General features: G+C 43.7%; 1 protein-coding gene across 2 annotated transcripts in view; it reads right to left on the bottom strand.

Annotated features, from left to right (window-relative positions):
• Positions 1–761: 761 nt before the first annotated feature.
• LOC119377260 (zinc finger protein ZFAT) overlaps positions 762–19642 on the bottom strand; it is a 48031-nt gene continuing 29150 nt past the window's right edge. The window contains exons 15-21 of one of the 2 annotated variants that reach the window (XM_037646825.2): positions 19393–19620; positions 18187–18467; positions 15887–16043; positions 13293–13448; positions 11992–12141; positions 3592–3921; positions 762–1038 (exon numbers count right to left, since the gene is read on the bottom strand). In XM_037646825.2, coding sequence (XP_037502753.1) covers positions 3610–3921; positions 11992–12141; positions 13293–13448; positions 15887–16043; positions 18187–18467; positions 19393–19620 — 1284 coding nt within the window. In that variant the 3' untranslated portion in view covers positions 762–1038; positions 3592–3609. The remainder of the gene's footprint in view (positions 1039–3591; positions 3922–11991; positions 12142–13292; positions 13449–15886; positions 16044–18186; positions 18468–19392; positions 19621–19642) is intronic. The other variant, XM_037646813.2, reaches the window with a different exon arrangement.

Raw genomic sequence — 19642 nt, 5'->3', positions numbered from 1 at the left:
CATATAAAAAAAACGCTGTTCTCATGTATTTAAACTAGAGCTCTAAAGGGGCCCCTGCAACACTTTTTCAGCATAGTCAGAAAACACTGCCGATCATTAGTTGAGGCTCCTGAGGACACGTGAGCCAAACATTATAGCACAGCAAGTAGCCTGGAATTTACAATAAATTCTCAGAGTCAGCTAGAAATCGGTTCCTCTTCTCTCGACAAATGATGCCATAAACCCAAACGACCGTGCCATAAAACCAAAGTCCATGGCCATTGGCAGATTTGAGCATTGTGAGCTGCATTGGTTACCGCGGCCGCCCCGTGGCCGCACGCACGCTCGCGATCACACTGAAAGTAAGTCGCGCATTCGAAGGAAAAAAGTGCTTAATAAGGTCATGACGTGTGCTGATCTTCTTGACCCCTAGTCATGCCCCCCCTCCCCCTCCCTTGCATGGCTTTCAATGTGCTAGCTAGTATGAAAGGAGAGAGAAAGCTCTTAAAGCATGCGACAAATCCCTGTAACTACGCTCGTACTTGATAGATCCTAAAAATTTTTGCAGCAGTCGATTCGTGAGGCAATAAGCTCTTAATAAAGTCATTTGGTGATTACTTGAAAAAGTGTTGCAGGGTCCCTTTAATTAAAGATTTCTCTTAAGAAAACATACGTGCAGCTCAAGACAACATGGCTGGGCTACTTATAAATTGCATTTTCAAGACTTCTGTGTTATCTATGATAGATAACGACAGACAGGCCTTATGATAGAAAAAGGAAACAGACAAAGGAACATTACAGCAGCACTTTAATTCTTGAGACTGCTCTTGGTTGGTGAAACTCGGGCTTAATATTTACACTACGACAGATATATATATATCTTTCCCTCTAACAAGAAAAACTGCCAGAGTTTTACTAATTCCACATTTGCCTAGTCCGGTGGAAACACTTTATGTGCACATGTACACGTATCTGACAGAACATCATGAAGCAGAAACTGCACTGGGCTTCATGCTTGCAGCATTCTTTGGCCTTGTCTTTTTCACAGGCATTCGCAAACTGAAAAAAGAAAAAAAAAAGGAAAAGAAGATCAGAAAGACATAATAAATCAGCAGCTATACAACACAGCATCATGGTGTCGTGAACCTTTTTATTTTACTAGAAAGAGCCTTGTATACCCAGGAAAAATGTATCCTTCAGGCACCTATTTGTTGAAAACACATTTCTGAAATATTTTTCGCACTCCGAGCATGAATAAAAACAAGACACTTTGAACAATTAAATTTGAGCCAGTAGGCAGGAATTCATTGTGAAAGAAGGTGAAGTGTGCAGACACGATGTGCTGTCTGGTTCTCTTCTCTTGTGTATATGTCCACACGCCTTACTTTCTTCCATGATGAATAGACACTTTGATGCTCCAACCAAGAGTTTTTTTTGTTTTGTTTTTCAGAGAGAATTTCAGACTTTTTCAGCTTGTTTAAATAATTTTATGCCTATTTAGGCGGCCTTTAATAAAGTGTTCAGTGTTCGTTACCATTACTGGCATTGTCCGCCTGGGTTTACTTATTGTACGTGAGTAAGTAAGCCTACATGCATGGGGAAACATGGGTATGTTCTTTATTTTATTTTTTGCTGGTCCAGATATAGCGATCAAATTTTCCAGTTTTGTCAGCATCATTATAAGTGGATTACACTGTGTTACTATATGGCACCCAGAATGTGCACACAACTCGAAAGAGCTTTGTTATATTGGTACCAAAACAGAAGGCTACTTTGCTGGATTCTGGTAACAAATAGACAGATCCTAAATAAATATAGGGTAAAAAAAAAACTGCTCTGTTAAAGTGCTTATTGTAACAAGGGTCAACCTGCACCAATACTAGAGTACTTAAAGTAGATTAGTGGGGAAAAGAGTAAATTATTGATTGATGTGGTTTATTCTTCCAAAGCAACTCTGGTGCTGTGAGAAACACAGTAGCACTGCATATGGCACTACTATATTAATTTTGAACAGCTCAAGTTCCTAAACATGCTATCACTGTACGGACATTTCTGCATCACCACCCCCATACATACTATACTCCGCACACTACAGGACAGCCAATCTGGCTAACTTCATGAATAATTTTAAAGATGCAAAACTGAAACCATATTCTTTACTCTGCCAGTGGACTTCACCTATCTGTTTGTTTTTCGGCACTCAAAAGCAACTCGAACACAACCATCAGCTGCGCAAAAATGCAAAGAGTCGGATATCACAGTCAAGTTGTTCGCTAGTAAATGCAAATATACTGGTGCTGTTTCATGCATGAAATACTCCACTAAAGCTATACATATTAAAAGGAATGGTTGAATCGTCAGAGTTCTGGGCTCAATGCGGCCATTGATGTAAAAAAAAAAAGGTTACTGCCTATGCGAGAACAAGGTATCTGGACAAAAATGGCATATTACAGTAAAAGCTCGTTAATTCAACCTTAGTTAATTCGGAAAATTGGATTTTGGAGATGTTCCCTGGTCCCGGCCAGCATATGCATTGTTTAATGGCATCAAACTCTCATTAATTCGGTCGTATTTGGCCGCAACCCGGTTCATTCGGGCAATTCTCATAGCGCGCCGAGCGCGAAGCGCCGCAAATGTGCGACGCTAAAGAGCGAAAACGCCGTTCGCAGACAACCGAAAAAAGGTGCCGCTGTCTGCATTGCTATCTTCTTCAATTAGTGACCACAGTTTTGTCCACATGTGGATCCGGCACACAGCAGCTTCGTCTTAACTTGATGCAATGCACGCGCACTGTCACAAAACTCAAACATGGTGGAAGCTGTTGAAGATGAACAGCTTTCAGCCACTGTCAGCATTCTGGCATAAAACTCATTTGCTACATCGCGATGGACAAACTAATCAGTAGCCGGCCATTTTACCTGCGAAAGAACTATTGTCACGTGCATGTGGTGGTGGTGGCGGCAACGGTATACGTAATAAGGGAGGGTTGCAAAGCACTTTTTTGGGCTAATTAAGCACGGGAGTCCACCATGCTCGCAAAGTGAACGAAGTCGCAGTATGACAGGAAATTGCGGCTTGTACACTGCCATTATGCAAAATAAGTGCAGAATTTACATAGTCATCAAGAAAATGAAACTGTATTGATGTAACAGACATTTTTTTCTGGTCCCGTGAAATCTGAATTAACGAGCTTTACTGTATTCTTGCAAAAATATAAAAAGTTCAGTGAGCCCTACACAAATTTAAATATATTTAGCTATCATTTTGGCTACATTTGTCATATAGCATTCTTGTGTTTGGATACTTTTGGGCTACATTTTAAGTTTGTATGGCAGTTTTTTGGTGACACACTCTGGCAACCTTCGTTGATCCTGTGCCATAGACACACTTCACATTCTCCAGATAACAATCTGTTTCTGTGGTGAGGAGCAGGTGATATCGTGAAAACATCCTGAAGAATGCTTGCAAATTCTCTCACATGACTGCAGGTAGCACAGGAAGAGTATTGGTGAGGTTATGTTAGGTAGGGTGAGGCGAAGTTAGCTTGTATCGATGCCTATCTAGTTGAGTGAACTATGATATCGTATTGGCACGAATAATGGTAGCACGCACAATCTTTGCATTTGGAGATCATGGTGTGAGCTCAACGATGATCTCTTGTTGGACCTGCTCGTGGGGTCCTTGCTGGAGGACAAGGCCATCGGGCTCCTGTTGCACATACTGAATGAGGTAGGAACCCTGGGTGCCCAGCAGTAGTGGCTGGCCATCCTGCTCACGCACAATAATTGCCTCAGGGCTCAGTGTTGTTAAGAGGCCATCAGCATCCAGTGTCTGCAGCGTAACCTCCTGGCCTGCTGTCAGAGCCCCTTGCTCCACCATATGCTGTATCAGGCTTACTGCACCTTCCTCAGTTTCCTCTTCCACAGCAGCTTCCACTGGCACCTGCATGTCATTTTCAGCCATTCAAATAAGGAAAATGACGAGCTGCAGAACTACAGGCTCACTGCCACTTGACATGCACAGACAGATGCCAATTCTTCCATAAGCAAACATGACACCAATGACGAAAAATGTCAATAAAATACTAACAGAAACAAAAACACCGTTAGTATGTTAACCTGAAGAAACATAGCTGGCTGTTGTTAAATTATGATGTGATGAGAGGCATTGTGCTGCTTGTTTCATTTTTCTAGCTCCTAGATGACTGAACACTTCCATAACATTTCAATACATGGTGTGCACAAGTCTTCAGGAGTGTCACACCAAACTAGTTCATAGAGCAACGTTGAGATAGAGTACCTACATCATTCACCATTGTATCACAAGGAAGATGCACATCAATGGCATCCAATTGTAATGAAATCAAGCTCTGCAATACTTGCAACTATTTGCTCTATACAGTAGACTCTTGGTAATTCAACCTCCGATAATTCAAACTTTCCGTTAATTCAAACAAATCTTAAATTTTTAATTGGCCCACTATGTTTTCAATGTATATTAAAGCTGCTTAATTCAAACTGCCTCACTGGACAAATTTGGTTAATTCAAACGTTTTGCTTGTCCATGTCTGGAAATATCTGCTGCGTTTGTTGCTTCTAGCTGAACATTCACATTTTTCTGTTACTAACAGGCGCAAATAAAGCTGATTGCCTACCTTCAAAATGGCCGAACTAGCTGAACCTTGCGCACCAATAATCGCGTGCTGACCAAGAAAAAAAAAGACTGTATGTTCTGGCCTTGGTCTATCGTGTGCCAAACGTTTCTTAAAGTCACTTTTTCCGCAGTATGCCATGCGAGAAAGCATCCTAAGAATTAGAAGGAGCTAGCAACTGTCCTGGGATGCAACACATTTCGTCCCTTAATTACAGAACCGTGCGCGCCTTGTATTATTACGAGTACCAGTATTATCGCTGAAGTCTAAAAATTTTACTGGCAATCATGCAGAGCTGTCTATGACGTTGCTACGGCACTGAGAAACTATAAACATCGCAGTGTTAGTTGGTGTGTTGCTCTGAGTCATATTTATTAGAACTTCTTATAATTCGAACCTCTGATAATTCAAATAAAATCCTGAGGTCCCCTCAAGTTTGAATTATCGAGAGTCTACTGTAGTATTGGTAAGCTTTGAAGGTTACATAAGACTGAAAAAAGCACTGATGAGCTGCAATTGGAGAAATCAGACACATCGCTGGGCTTTTGAAACTTGTACGGTGCCTGCAATGGGTCTATACCTAAGCTGAAAAGCTTAAAACTAGTAATTTGAAATTTTGCTTATAAGGTATATTTTTGCTTCTTCAACACCCCCCCCCCCCCAAATGTACCTCTTCCTTCAAACCTCCACATTACAAAGTTTTGAAATGTTACACAAGGTTAATACTGCATTATACATATGGAACTAAAGCCACATAGAGGTCATCAAAAAATTCATGCAAAAGATTTTTCTTTTGCTTTTGGTCATAGTACACCTGCTATTCAGCTTAGTTATTTCAGAGGTACTAATGCAAATGTCTGATATTTCATTCATACACACCCTTAATTCAGAATAAAAACAGCGTAAAAAATGGGAAATGCGAGAGAGAGAGATAGAGAGACAAATCAACTGCTGACTTCCTAGTGGAGGTTTATTTTATGCGATGCAAGACGTTGTTATGATCGGCCTGCCTGGCTTGGCGCCGCTTTGACGCACGAGACGTTGCGGCTAAGACTACCCTGATTTCTTCCGGGTCAGCGGTTCCAGAGATGCCCCAAGAGCGGCGACAACACGAAGGTCGTTCGTCTAATATTCTCAGGTTGTCTGCGCCCCTCGTAAAACCCTTTGGGCACGCCTGACCGACTGACAGATTAGGAAGAGTTGTTGGCCGTCGAGGCGGCTTGCTTTGTCGTCAAGGTGCCCCGGACAAAGGACCCAGCGTCTGGGAACTGTCTGCGGATGCATTTCCCACGTTCTCCGTGGCGCCTTGTTGCCGCTGTTTCCACAATTCGTGGTCTGCCTCGCGCATAACCATCATTGCAACAGACTACGAAATTGACTTCCACGTAAGACTCAACGTCTTCGTGCTGTGCCGTGTGTGCGCGGTGGGCAGTGTTTTTCCCTCGCCATGGGACGAACTGGATGTGCCTCTTTCTCCTTTCGTGGGTTGGGAAGGAGGCGGCGTTTCACCTTCCCCTTTTCGGGGCGGAGGTGAAGATGGAAATTTTCATTGGACTGTCCTGGCCTCCATTGTTTTTTCCTACAGGGAACCCTGGGAAGGCCAGGACATAAAATGCGAGCGCCGATGCGCTCCCGACAAGCTCTCACAAGTTCTCTCAAGCTCTCACGATGCTAACCCCATCATGTAGCAACACGCTACCTGTAAATAAACGTTACTGTTAACAGCTGCGGGCTCCTCTGCTCGACATCTCCCCGGGTCTCTGGCTGGCTCCGGTCCTATGGGCAGACCCCCGTCTACATCAACTGGATGGCAGCGGTGTGATGCTGCTGACAACTGGAACACATCAACTGGTTAGCAGCAACGGGATGACCCATGCTTGACTCGGGCCTCAACGATATGGTGAGTGCTTGACTTTCTTTGAGTTTTGCCAGGTTTTAGCTTTTGAAGTTTTCTAAATCTGTGTGTAATCTTCTGTGCGTATAGGCTTCGTTATACCGCTACCATACGTCACAGCTATTCACCATTTTAGTTTTCATGTTCTAAAACTGGCAGTGTTTTACCGTGCGTCTAGGCTTCGCTTGTTCGCTACCTAACGTCACGGCGGGTAGAAAGTCCTCACTCGTGAAGACCATGGAGTTGGTAAAGAAGCTAGAGAGACCAGACCTCTTACTACTGTGTGAAGAGCTGGGAATTAAGGTTGGGAGAGAAGAGAGAGAGTCACAGCTGATTAAGGCTATTCAGGAATGCGGGGCGGAGGATGATGAAATTGAGGAGTGCTGGGAGGAAGTTGAGAAGAAAAAAAGATGGGCTGAAGAAGACAGGATAAATGAGAAAAGGCGATTGGCTTTAGCACTTTATCAGGCATCAAGTAACCCGAATAACGAGATAGCACCCTCAGATAAGAAAAAGAAAGGCAGTCCTGCTAAGTCCACGTCTACAGTGAGCCACTCAGAAGATCGAAAGAAAGAAAAGGCGTTTAAGGCTAGGAAGCCGGTTGTATGCCACCGTTGCAAAGAGCTAGGTCACATCGCAATCGGCTGCCGCAAGCCTAGGAATGCTCTCTGTTTTGGGGACAGCAGCGACAATGATCTGGAACAATTGAAACCCCCCATTCAGGAATTAGTTGAGGAAAACGTACCGCGGGACTCTGCCGCAACGTTTGATAGTGTACATCCGTACTCTTTGACAAATGAGGTGACCACAGGGGAACGCCCGTGTGCATGGCAAGTAGTTGAAAATGAAAGTGTGTGTTTGCCATTAGCCCGCATTGAGAGTGAGGGACCGTTCAGACTGCTCGCCACGGAAACTGTGGTGTCCCAAAACCTGCCCGAGCATTATCCCTCTCAGAATGACGTGGATATGCTTTCGAAAGGCCTTTGTTTTGGTGACGAATCGGCGGCAGCTATGACGGATCCGATGGCCTGTGAGTCTGCTCATGAGGTTCCGAAAGCAGAAAGCGCTAATGAAGCAGACTGTAAAAGTTCAGATGATGAGGCGCTTAGCTTACCACGAGAAGGAGAGGCGCTCAACATAGCGCGAGGTGATGAAGCGCTTAGATTAGCGCGAGGTGATGACTCTCATCAAGGAGAGACATCTGATGGCGAGCCGGCTGGTTTAGCAAATGTCGATTGTAGCGTTGTTCCTGAAGAGCAGACAGCTAGAAATAACGCCGAGGATAAGCCAGTTGAGCCGCCTGGAGTTTTGAGCAATGTACTTCTGAGTATTATTGCCGAGTCGGTGAGCGTTCCGTGCCGCCCCGAAAGAAAAAGGCGCCAGCGAAAACTTCGGGAAAAGGGGAAAGGTCCAAGTTGCCTCGAGCGGAGGCTGGAAACCCCTAATAAGTCCTCTAAAAGCCAAAAGTTGCGGGTCTCGCACAAATCGAGATTAGGCATGAAGCGTGTCGCGAGGGCCAAGAAAAAGAGACGCCGAAGTGGTCGCCTGGTTTCATCATCTTTGGTGAAGGCTAAACGGTGGAGCAAAGCGAGGTGGTGCGTACGCGACTGTAACGACAAAGGTCCTCCCCCAAGTTTGCGAGAGGGTGACCGCTGCTCTGGAAGGCCCACAATGAGGAAGCTTAAGCGTCCGGGTGCCTCTTTGTCGGAGTTCGGCGCCCGCGGAACAAAGGTCACCGCCACTGTGTGCTTCGGACAGGTTGGCTTTTTGTCCCTCCGTCGCGATCTGGCCCATCGACAACTGTGGTATGCGCGTCCCCCCAGAGCACGTCTAAAAGGGTGCCGCATTAAATTACGCAGTGTCACGAAGGATACTAAGAATTTGTCTTGTATCCAGTTTTATTATTGTTTTGTTTAGCTGTCTAACGTTTGCACATCTGCCGATGAGCAAGGACTGTGTCGATTTTTGAAAGTTTTATTTTCCTCCTCATCTTAACTGCAGACATTGAGATATTTGCTAAACTGCTTGTTTGCTTACATTTTGCAAAAGCTAGCACCCGAGTAGAGGGTTTTGCGCTGATTTTAACAGAGAAGTAGGCTGAAGGTAAAAGCCTCTGTTTAAACCTTCTGTTCTTGCAGTGAAGTGTAGGTTTTGTTTCTCTGTTTGTTTTATGTTTTACGCGCAAGTTTATCTTAACAGAGAAGTAGGCTGAAGGTAAAAAGCTTCTGTTTAAACCTTATGTTTTTGCAGTGTAGTGTAGGTTTTTGCTTTTGTTGATTTTATTTTATCCGCACAATGTTCGGACAGTGTAAGGCTACCAAGAATTTCTCTTGTATCCAGTTTTGAATTGTTTTGCTTTTAATGTTCACGTGTCTGCAGATGAGCAAGGAATATGTCGATTTTTGTAACTTTTATTTTCTTCCTCATGATAACTGCAGACATTAAGATACTTGTTGTACTGAGTGTTTGCTTACATTTAGCGAAACCTAACACCCGAGTAGAGTGTTTTGCGCAAGTTGATTTTTAACAGAGAAGTAGGCTGAGGGTAAAAGCCTCTGTGTAAACCTTGTGTAAATTGCAGCACACTTGTTAGTATGCGCATCAGTGTAGTGTAGGTTTTTTGTTTCTCTGTTTGTTTTATTTTCATACGCGCGAGTTTGATTTTGAGTTTTACTTATACTGTGAGAGGCGTAATTCATTAACTACCTCCTTTCGTTTTGTTTCGCCCGTAGCACCTGCGTGCCTTGAACGCTGTGAATCTCTCTGGGAAATGATACAAAACGTTAGGCTGTTGATTTGCTTCGCACGTAATAGGTCTGAGTTTGTTATGGCTTCGTTATCTGGTTCTTGATTTTCACGAGTGAGCGCACCAATTGTAAATTTCTAGGGAGTTTTACCAAAACTGTAACCTGGCATTTCTCGAGGTCAGTTGAGTGCTCTATGTTTGTTGTGCCTCGGGTCTTGCGTGGTTCGTTTCTGGCGTTTGCTGGCCATGGCTCAGGTCCAGAGATTGGTGCAGCCTGCGTCAACGTCTACAAGGGAGCAGATCTACGGTCTCTGCGGAGTGCTTTGGTGCTGCAACCCCTTCGAGACCTCCTGTGACGGTGGACGGGCTGTTATGATCGGCCTGCCTGGCTTGGCGCCGCTTTGACGCACGAGACGTTGCGGCTAAGACTACCCTGATTTCTTCCGGGTCAGCGGTTCCAGAGATGCCCCAAGAGCGGCGACAACACGAAGGTCGTTCGTCTAATATTCTCAGGTTGTCTGCGCCCCTCGTAAAACCCTTTGGGCACGCCTGACCGACCGACAGATTAGGAAGAGTTGTTGGCCGTCGAGGCGGCTTGCTTTGTCGTCAAGGTGCCCCGGACAAAGGACCCAGCGTCTGGGAACCGTCTGCGGATGCATTTCCCACGTTCTCCATGGCGCCTTGTTGCCGCTGTTTCCACAATTCGTGGTCTGCCTCGCGCATAACCATCATTGCAACAGACTACGAAATTGACTTCCACGTAAGACTCAACGTCTTCGTGCTGTGCCGTGTGTGCGCGGTGGGCAGTGTTTTTCCCTCGCCATGGGACGAACTGGATGTGCCTCTTTCTCCTTTCGTGGGTTGGGAAGGAGGCGGCGTTTCACCTTCCCCTTTTCGGGGCGGAGGTGAAGATGGAAATTTTCATTGGACTGTCCTGGCCTCCATTGTTTTTTCCTACAGGGAACCCTGGGAAGGCCAGGACATAAAATGCGAGCGCCGATGCGCTCCCGACAAGCTCTCACAAGTTCTCTCAAGCTCTCACGATGCTAACCCCATCATGTAGCAACATGCTACCTGTAAATAAACGTTACTGTTAACAGCTCCGGGCTCCTCTCCTCGACATCTCCCCGGGACTCTGGCTGGCTCCGGTCCTCTGGGCAGAACCCTGTTTACATCAACGTATAGAGGGAACGGTGTACCGGTCTCTATAAAAGGGGGAGAAGGAGAAATGCCAAAACCACAAGACATGAGAGGAGGTGGAGTTAGACAAGCTGCAATGTCCCCACAATGGTGCTAACATTTTCACACCATGAAACGAAAGTTAAGGGCCCCTGCATCATTCATAATTGTTTGAAGGTTCTCTGAATTCCTGGAACCGCGAGAACTCTGGAGTCTCAGTGCCCTTCAATAGAGATCAAGGACTTATATTATTCCCTTCTTCAAGATACCCTCTGCAATGTTCTGACAGACAGTCAAGGAGTATTGTGCAACAAGATTTCAGAATCGCTGTCGTGTCAACAGTGACAGTTTTCTTGAGTTCCTCTCCTCTCTCAAGTCTACTGATGCATTGTTTGACAACGAACTGTTCACGTAGGAGGAGGGCATTTGTACTGGCTACGGGAAATATTCGAGAAATATTCGAAAATTATTCGATTTGATTCGCACTCACACTTCAATATTCGAATTCGCTTCGCACCCAAAATTTTGCTATTCGCACAGCTCTATTTAAAACCATCATTCCTACAGCAACACAGCCACTGTTCAGACACATATGTCTGCGCACGATACAATATATAGTATTGGGTTGCTAAACAATTTTCTTTAAGTCCCTTAAACATGTTCCTTCTTGGCACATTCAGGCCACTTCAAGGACAATAAACTAACTTGTCATGGAAACCATGACCCCTTGCTTATATGCAAAATATTTACAGTCACCTCCACACCTGCCAACCTAGGGACATCTGAAATCAGTAGACTCGCCTTGGGGGGGGGTCAAGTCTCCCGATTGGGCGAGTCTCCGAAAATTGTTTCAGGTGACGCCTGTGATCGGTCAACAAAATTGTCCAGCATACGGCCGCCGCGGCCGTTGCCTTGGAACATTTGAAGCGGGCCAGCGGCCTGACTGAAACACTGTTACTAAAGAAGCATTCCAGCCTCTCTACTGTTACTGTGCCTCTCCAAACTGGTTTATAAAACAGGGGACGTAACCGCCAGCGTCAGCGGTTGGGGTGTGGCCGTGTCTGTATGTTTCTGGTTAAAGGAAAAGAGCCTGGCGGACAACAGAAAAAAGCAGTGGCCAGCAAACCTTTCAAGCTGCATGGACGTTCCCTTTTCTTTAGTGTGTCATATAAATAAGTTTGTGTTGTTTTATTCACCGTTTTTTTTTCCGAAATTAGGTTAGGCAGTTTATCGGGAGATTTATGGCCGCGATCGTACAATCGGGAAGACAGGTCAGAAATCGGGAGTCTCCTGGCAAATCAGGAGAGTTGGCAGGTATGCACCTCCCGTAGAAACTTCCACTAGGGTTGTTAGATAACAAAAGTCTGCTGTAAGCATCGCAATGGCAAAGTCAAAAGGGTGTTAAAATGTTTAGCTGAATGCCTTAAACCTAATTAGTTCTTGCTTGTATAATTAGTAGTAGAACTTAGAATTATTTCTAACTAAACTGATTTTACTAACATTTTTGGAGAAAACACTTTACACTGACCCAAGTTCACCTACCTCAAGTTGGTTGCTGTCATTAGGGGCAGGTTCCAGTGTCATTTCTTGCTGAGCACTAGCTGCAGCTGCCTCTGCTTCTGTTGCAAGAGCATCAGCTGATACTTCTTCCACACTCAAGTCCAAGTTCTCCAAGCACACACCATGCTTCAGCTACAATGAACAAAATCGTAAAATGCATGCTTCTCCTCACAATAGCAGTATCCATTGTTGTACTGAAGCAGAGTTCATTGCTATCGTGATAAAAATTTTATAGAATCTACACAAGAGGCATTAAAAGAAAGCTAGAGATCAGTTGCTATTATCATTATTTTGTACTGATGCGCATCGGTGCCAGCTCTGTGCCAGCGAGAGTGAAGACGATGACATTCGTGTGTTGCGTGCTCGGTCTATTTCTGTGCTGAAGCTGTCTTGTATTCGTGACCCTTTTGCCAGGCACCGCGCCGAAACTCTTCAGAAAAACCCGCCTGTTGCATTTGGTGGACGTGCGAGGAGAGATTGTACCAATGTGCACCGGTACAATTTTAACAACAGAATGACACAAGTAAACATGCCTTCAGCAAATATGATTTCGCAACTAATAAAAAATTTGTGCTTCTACTAACCACAAGTGAAGACCTGTCGGTGGCTTTACGTGTGATTATAATATGATGCGACCATTTTAGAGCACCAGTTTCATGATCAAGGATTCGTAGTGCCAGTAAAACTGAATGAGACACTTGAAAACCAACATGACAAGGCGCATCATGTAATCTTGGATGTCCTAGCGGTGCTTAAAATGCAGGGTGCTTCTAGCTTGATGTAGCAGAGCAGCCAAGAAGGTGCAGCTTCATCACACACTGCTAGTATTTATGCAGCTTACACTTAGCAGCATCTTAATACAACACATGAACGTGAAGGAAGACAACAGGATGGGCACTGACTCGTAACTATGAAGTTTATTGAAATGAAGACACACTTTTATACACACTCATATCATACGTGTTGTTTGCACTGTTCTTAGGATGAAGCTTAACCAACTTGCCCAATTGTCTGTTCCACTAAACTACACAGCAGTAACTGGCATGCAGCAATAGCACATATTCAGAAGTAGCATCCATAAGCTTCCTGCTGCCTTAATTGCAAATACAACTGAAAACTCATTATGAGTATGCATGAAACAAAATACCACAACAATAGATAGGCAGCCTTTAACTTTCTTACGATATACTGAAAGAAGAATGCACTTCTCTACTGCTCAGAATTACGAAAAAGTGCATGCATACCAGAAAAAGTGATGAGGCAATTATGGTGGAAATGCTCACCCTTAGGTGCCGCTTCATATCATTCATGTTGCCAAAAATGTAAGAGCAGCTAAGACACTTGTACACCCTGTCTTTCTGCTGCTCAATTGAACTGGGATCGGCAACAACTGAATTTTGATTGAAAACCTCCCCACGATGTTTCCGACTGTAGTGGACCTACGAGACAGCACAGTAGAGGCAAAACAAAAAATGTGAACAGAGGCAGAAGAAAATTTCATGTAAGATGCATAGAAAACACATAGAAATAGCGTCTACTCTCTCTTTTGTGATGCTACATTAAATGCAAACTACCCCTATATCTTTCTAGTTTCATGATATAGTAGTAGTATGAATAGATGATAGGAAGTAACACACACACACCAGTTTTCATAGCTGGCTAGTGATTTACATGTGGTGGCATTCCATTTGGGCTGTCACTAGCTACAGGCAAAGTTAAATGAAAATTTAATTTTCGATACATCCAAATAAAGCATGCAACTGCACCTTATTAAATAAATTTCACAACTTTTTTATATACCAGAATTGTCTTTTTAAAAGGGCACTTTATGTGTTACTCAGAAACTGCAGCAAATGGGCAGCCATAAAACATAGAAATACGTAGGTACTCATTAATATCATGTTTTCAGCAAGCTAAAACAAAATTACAGGGCAAATGTTTATGCATAACCATAAGTGATATGCTTCAGCATAGCATGATATTCTGCTGCCACGTGATCTGCAGAACATATTGTGTTATACAGGGTGTTTCAAAAAATGTGTCCAAAAGTCCTCAAAAAGGAAATGCAATATTTGCTCGCTGCCTTCATAATTACTTTTTCTATGGCAGCAGACACCTTAAAATGACAACAGACATCAATTATGTCAGTAATTATGGGAGTTAAATTAATTAACTACCTAATTAGAAGAGACAGGTGGTCAGGTCAAATGGGATATTTGAAACCCTTCCTGCAAAGAGCCCATTACTGCCTTGAGATTTCCAAAAAGCAGCGACAGGTAATTTTCGCAAATATCAATCTACTTCGCTTCTGGGTGGTGTGCGAGCGGCTGTGCTTGCCATTAGAGCCTGCATGGCACATGTAGGTTAATGAATGCAGAAGAACTAACACCACTGTAATCGCTGCTGCAAACAGTGATGTCATTCTGGTCATCCGCTTGAGTATGGCAGCTGCGCTCATCGGCACTTAAGTTTTGGTTTCGCTGGTGAATTTTATTGAATTTCATCACTCCACAAGATTACCAGATGCTGCTTCTTGAAAAATCTGAAAGCGGCAATGGGCCCTCGCATTGAACCAGACTGCCTGTCACCTCTAATTAAAAGAAGTATCTTAAATTTCTGTACTTACTGCTGTAATTAATGTCTCTAGTCATTTTAAAGGGGTCATGAACCACTTTTCGAAGTAATGATCTAATGACCTCAGTATCGGAGTTTACCTGCCTCCCTAATCAATTGCTGCAAAAATTTCTCGAATCCGTCAAAAATGAGCGGAGTTACGGGGGTTTGGCGCACACTCTCAGCGCTTTCTTTCTTTTCTCGTGCCGACGAGCGCACTGGAAGTTACACAGGGAGGGATGGCACAGGAGAAAGAAATTACGTCGGCGCGCGTCATGAAACACGATCGCTCTCCCGCTGTAATTCGCATGCGCGAGTGCGGCTACCGTGTAACGTTAGCAGACTGAGGAGTGTGGCACCGGCAAGTGGCGGCACCCCATGGCAAGAAGCGCATCTGATCCGAACGCCACTCTCGATTTATGTCGGCTATCGGCCAATGAGGATGTTATGTCTTTTGCGACGCGGAGAGGCAGATACGCGACGTCAACCGGCAGACGCCCCGCCCACCAATGAGAGTGAGAACCGGCCTCTGTTTGAAAAGAGGGCGCCTGAGAAAACAGCAACTTTGGGCTCTGCTTGTAGCCTTTATGCTGCGGGCACGACTGCAATATTTGGCTGAGCAGTTCACAGTTTATTTGGCTGAGCAGTTCAGCTTTCCGCAGGATGTTTTTTTTTTCAACAAGCCCAAGGGGTGCTTCGTGACCCCTTTAAGATGTCTGCTACCAAAGAAAAAGTCAGTATGAAGTCAGTGAACAAATATCGCATTTCCCTTGGTTGTCAGGTTCTTAAACATTTCTTGAAACACCCGGTATAATTTATTTGCAGGGCATGTACACATAATTATCAGCAAAGCCTATCGAGGGCATGCCTACTTCTCTTTTTCTTTATCGACATAATAGCTTCAATGAAACAACAATTAGTACAGTTCATTACTCTTGAAGCTTTTATACATGTTCCTTCATATTTCCACTAAGCATCACAGATCCTTGGGCTGTGGATCTCTCCACTGCCCCCACATGGCCCTGCCACTTAATTCAAGCAGAGCATGTAAGACAAGGGAATGTAGTGGAACATAATGTAATGACACACAATTTATCCTTTCAATACAGCAAATAAGGTTATAATAATTCAGTTGTGATGTAATAAAAGCACGAAGTGCTAGAAAGGCCCAGAATTTTTTAGTACCAGTGACCTGGGAAGTTTCGTGGCAGGAGTTCTAATAGTATAATAAAATGCACGAAAAGCCCCCTCCTAGCCCCCTCACCTTCATGTAATTGATAGTGTTTGATGAGTAAGAGCAATGCTCGCAGATATAGCGTCGTATGATGTCATGTGTTTCTAGGTGGCGTTTCAGGTGGCATTTCTGGGTGGCAGTATATTCACACTTGTCACAAGGGTAAAGTGCTCCTCGGCCGTGTGTTCTGTAATGTGGCAGAAAAGAAGAGAGCACGAATGACAACGCTGATGCATGGGGTGTTCATATTAGTGTCAACATTATCTGGTGAAGCACATACATTGAATAGCCTAAATTAAATTGACAGTGATCACTTAGTTCTGAGAAAGGCTTCAGGAAAGTTCTGCACCAATTATACAAATTCACTGTCATTGAGCCATTACAAGTGAAAAATGCCTTTGCACTCATACATTCATCCTATCCTATATCCTCCAAACATTTTGCCACTGAGGAAAGTGAATGTGTGCTAAATTAGGTCTGTTTACATGATCCAAATGACAAGATCACTCAAAACAAGCGAGAAAATTCAAAACAACAAATACTTTTTAATTGCTCAATTTAGACACAACAGTTTGGAAAAGGAAGGCTGTGCTTTACAGCATGTAAGACAGATTGACACTGCTCAACCCCACAAAAGACCAACCACCATTTCACGTCAAGGGAAATGAGAACAATTTCTTCACCTTTACTTTTGGCCATAGAGAGAGCACTTATATAAACAAACAATATTGTGTCACAAATTAGTCATGAGAAAATGAACAATTAGCAATTGGTTTTCTGAGCTATTCAAAACTGAAACTTCAGAACTGATGCTTGTAGCAACACGGCCACGAAAGACACTGACATACATTATTCAAAACATTTCCAAACTAGGAAAAAGCATTCTGTTCAGGCATGTGATTGAATACACGTGGACTCGGCAGTATTCTTGAGTGTGCTCACATGCAGTATTCACAGGATGCTTCAGTGAAGATTTTACAAATAATTCAAAGACAGCGCAGAAAAGCTGAATCGTTTTCTGTTCCTTTTTTTCATCAGCCCATTTGCAACGTTGTAAATCAAGAAGTGCATGATAAGAACAGATTCATTTAATAAATAAAGATCACTAGTGAACTTTGTAACTAACGAGTTTAAGGCAAGCACAGTAAATGTAAACTTTAAGTAGGTGCTTAAAAAATATCTTGAGGGACAATAGTACATGAGTCACCAATGCATTTTGTAGTGAATTTCAAGCAGAAAAATTTTGAATGTAGTATCCACCAAAGGATTCCTACTAAATGAAGCTGCCTTCTGCAGCATCCAACTTCAGTTTCAACAGTTACAGCACTATACACATGCTGCCACAGAAAAGAGGCCCTTCAAACTTATTTCACTATCCTTAGGAATTAATGCTATTGCAGAAACAACTTTTCTAACCATATCAATTCAAATCTAACCTTGCTTCTTGCCCACAATGGCAAAAGTGATGGGTGCTTGTATTCAAATGAAATAATACTACAAAGTCTGGAATACAAAAATAACTTCCTTACAAACTCACAATAGACAAGTTCAAATATTTTATGAAAGAATAAAATATGGTTGTCCAGGTGAACTACTACTCCTCACTCAATCACTCACTTGCACTGTCACTTGAAATGAGAGTTAATCCTTCTGCTACACTGCGTTCGGTTATAATGAAGTCTTTTCTAAGAGGCTTTACATACACCTTGGCTTGAATTTTAGAGCCTATTTCATATGCTGCAGATTGCCTCTAACTCTTAATGCAGTAGCTGTAGGAGGTGGTCCTCCGTAGCACTTCAGCAGCATGGTGGAATTCCAGCATAATAAAAATATTTGTAGCAGCAAGGTGTGATGTATTTGTTGAGATATTAGCGAAAACACGCGCTCAATCACCGTAGGGAGAGCAACTGCTGCATCAAAGTTGTAATAACGTATGTAAAATGAACCTGTTGATAAAGTAGCCACGCACTGTTTATCGAAGCATTTCACATTCAAGGATCACAGTGCATGTAACAGGTTTAAAAGCGGTATACATTTTTACAAACAAGCTTTTCTTCCGGTCCCTTCTATTTAAAAATAGGGCAAATTCTTAGAAAAAAGTCTTTATATAGTCAGTGTGTCCATGTGGAAGCCAATTTGTCAAGCTTCACAAAGGAAGAGAAAGATCACCATTGTGCATTGAAATCACAAGCCCACACTAAGGCTGGAAGAAAACAATGCCATAGTTTCATTTAGCATTAACTGCAACAGTATTGCTGTTCCATATGTGGATGGAATCTTTTTTTTTTTTTGACATTGCACTGCATTTAGGAAATTACAGCAGCACCTACCGTGTGTGCAAGCGCAGAGCAGCCTTAGACTTGTACCCTTTACCACACTGGTCACAAAGGTGTGGCTTGTCGTTGGAGTGCGTAAGACGATGAACATTGAGATTATTGCGGCTGCGACACTGGTATGGACAGTCTGGACATCGAAACGGCTTTACACCTTCATGAATCCACATGTGTTTCTGAAGATCAGTGCTTGAACGATGAAATACACGACCACAGTATGGACACTTGTAGGTACGTCGTCCTAGACGCCCCATCACTCGAGGAGGGCCACCAGGTACCTGAAGTAGAGAAATTTGTTATAACTAACAGCACCAAGAAGAAAGGGGAATGGCTAAGGAAAGAGTAGGAACAGAACAATAAAACTGAGCTTTTATTCATTCTTCTGTGTTAGGCATTTACATCCAAGTTCAGTCCATCAATGCTGCCTCACATCAAGCTAACAGTCCATGTTCATTCTCCTGCGTTAGGCATTTACATCCAAGTTCAGTCCATCAATGCTGCCTCACGTCAAACTAACAGTCCATGCTCAGACAGATGGACAGCAGGGTTCGCCCTACAGTGGGTGGCAGTGGAAGTGCCACCCACTGCTCAGCTTCACTGCCCACCGCTCTGGGTCACCACCCACCACTTTTGATAGACCGTCCACCGCTCCAATTGACCCATTCAAATGTGTGCCTGAGAAACCAATAAGTAGCAACTGTGCATGCACAACACCAGCAAGCCGTGCCTCCCGCCAGCTGGCTATGTAAAAAGAAATCTGAACAGGTGGCCCTGCGGTTTCAAAGATCGCCAACTCAAGTGCCAACTCAAGCTCTAGAACACAAGTGCCCTTGATTCCGCTTTCTATGCACGTCATAGATGCCAGAAATGCACGACCAGAAGTGAATAGTGGATGAGTGTCGAAAACAGGAAGTTTGAAATGATTAAACTTAATATCTCGCCTCCCATCCCCCCCGCACTCTCAAAATTTCCACCCCTAAAAATTTCTCAAGAGAACCCCGATGGACAGCAAGTGTTGAATGCAGGCCATTACTGAACAAAGGCAAGCTCAACAACGCTAAAGGTTGCCCTTTTATAAACAATGATCTTGCATGCTCTTTTCTTAGATGTACTATTAGAGTGACCCTCTATGGTACATGACTAGAGGCCTATGCCAATCCATGAATCATGGCTGAAACACTGCTAGCAGAAATTGCACCTTACTTTAAACAATTGTTGTGCGTCAGGGTGCTGGGAGAGCAAGTGCTGGCGCAGAATGCGCCAGGATGGAAACTGTCGCTGGCACACTGGGCACCGGCCTTGACCACCATTAGCCGTGTGCTTCTGACGGTGCTGGAACAGTGAGCTCCGAGACTGTGCCACAAAGTCACATCGTTCACAAGGAAAGGTACGTCCTTCATGTGCAGTCTCCTGGTGCCTCTTCAGGTTGTCCTTAAAAAAAGAAAAAAAGAAA

This window comes from Rhipicephalus sanguineus, chromosome 1, assembly GCF_013339695.2.
Source record: "Rhipicephalus sanguineus isolate Rsan-2018 chromosome 1, BIME_Rsan_1.4, whole genome shotgun sequence".
Classification (NCBI taxonomy): domain Eukaryota; kingdom Metazoa; phylum Arthropoda; class Arachnida; order Ixodida; family Ixodidae; genus Rhipicephalus; species Rhipicephalus sanguineus.
Note: the sequence above shows the minus strand (reverse complement) of the source record. Positions and strands in the feature narration are given on the sequence as shown.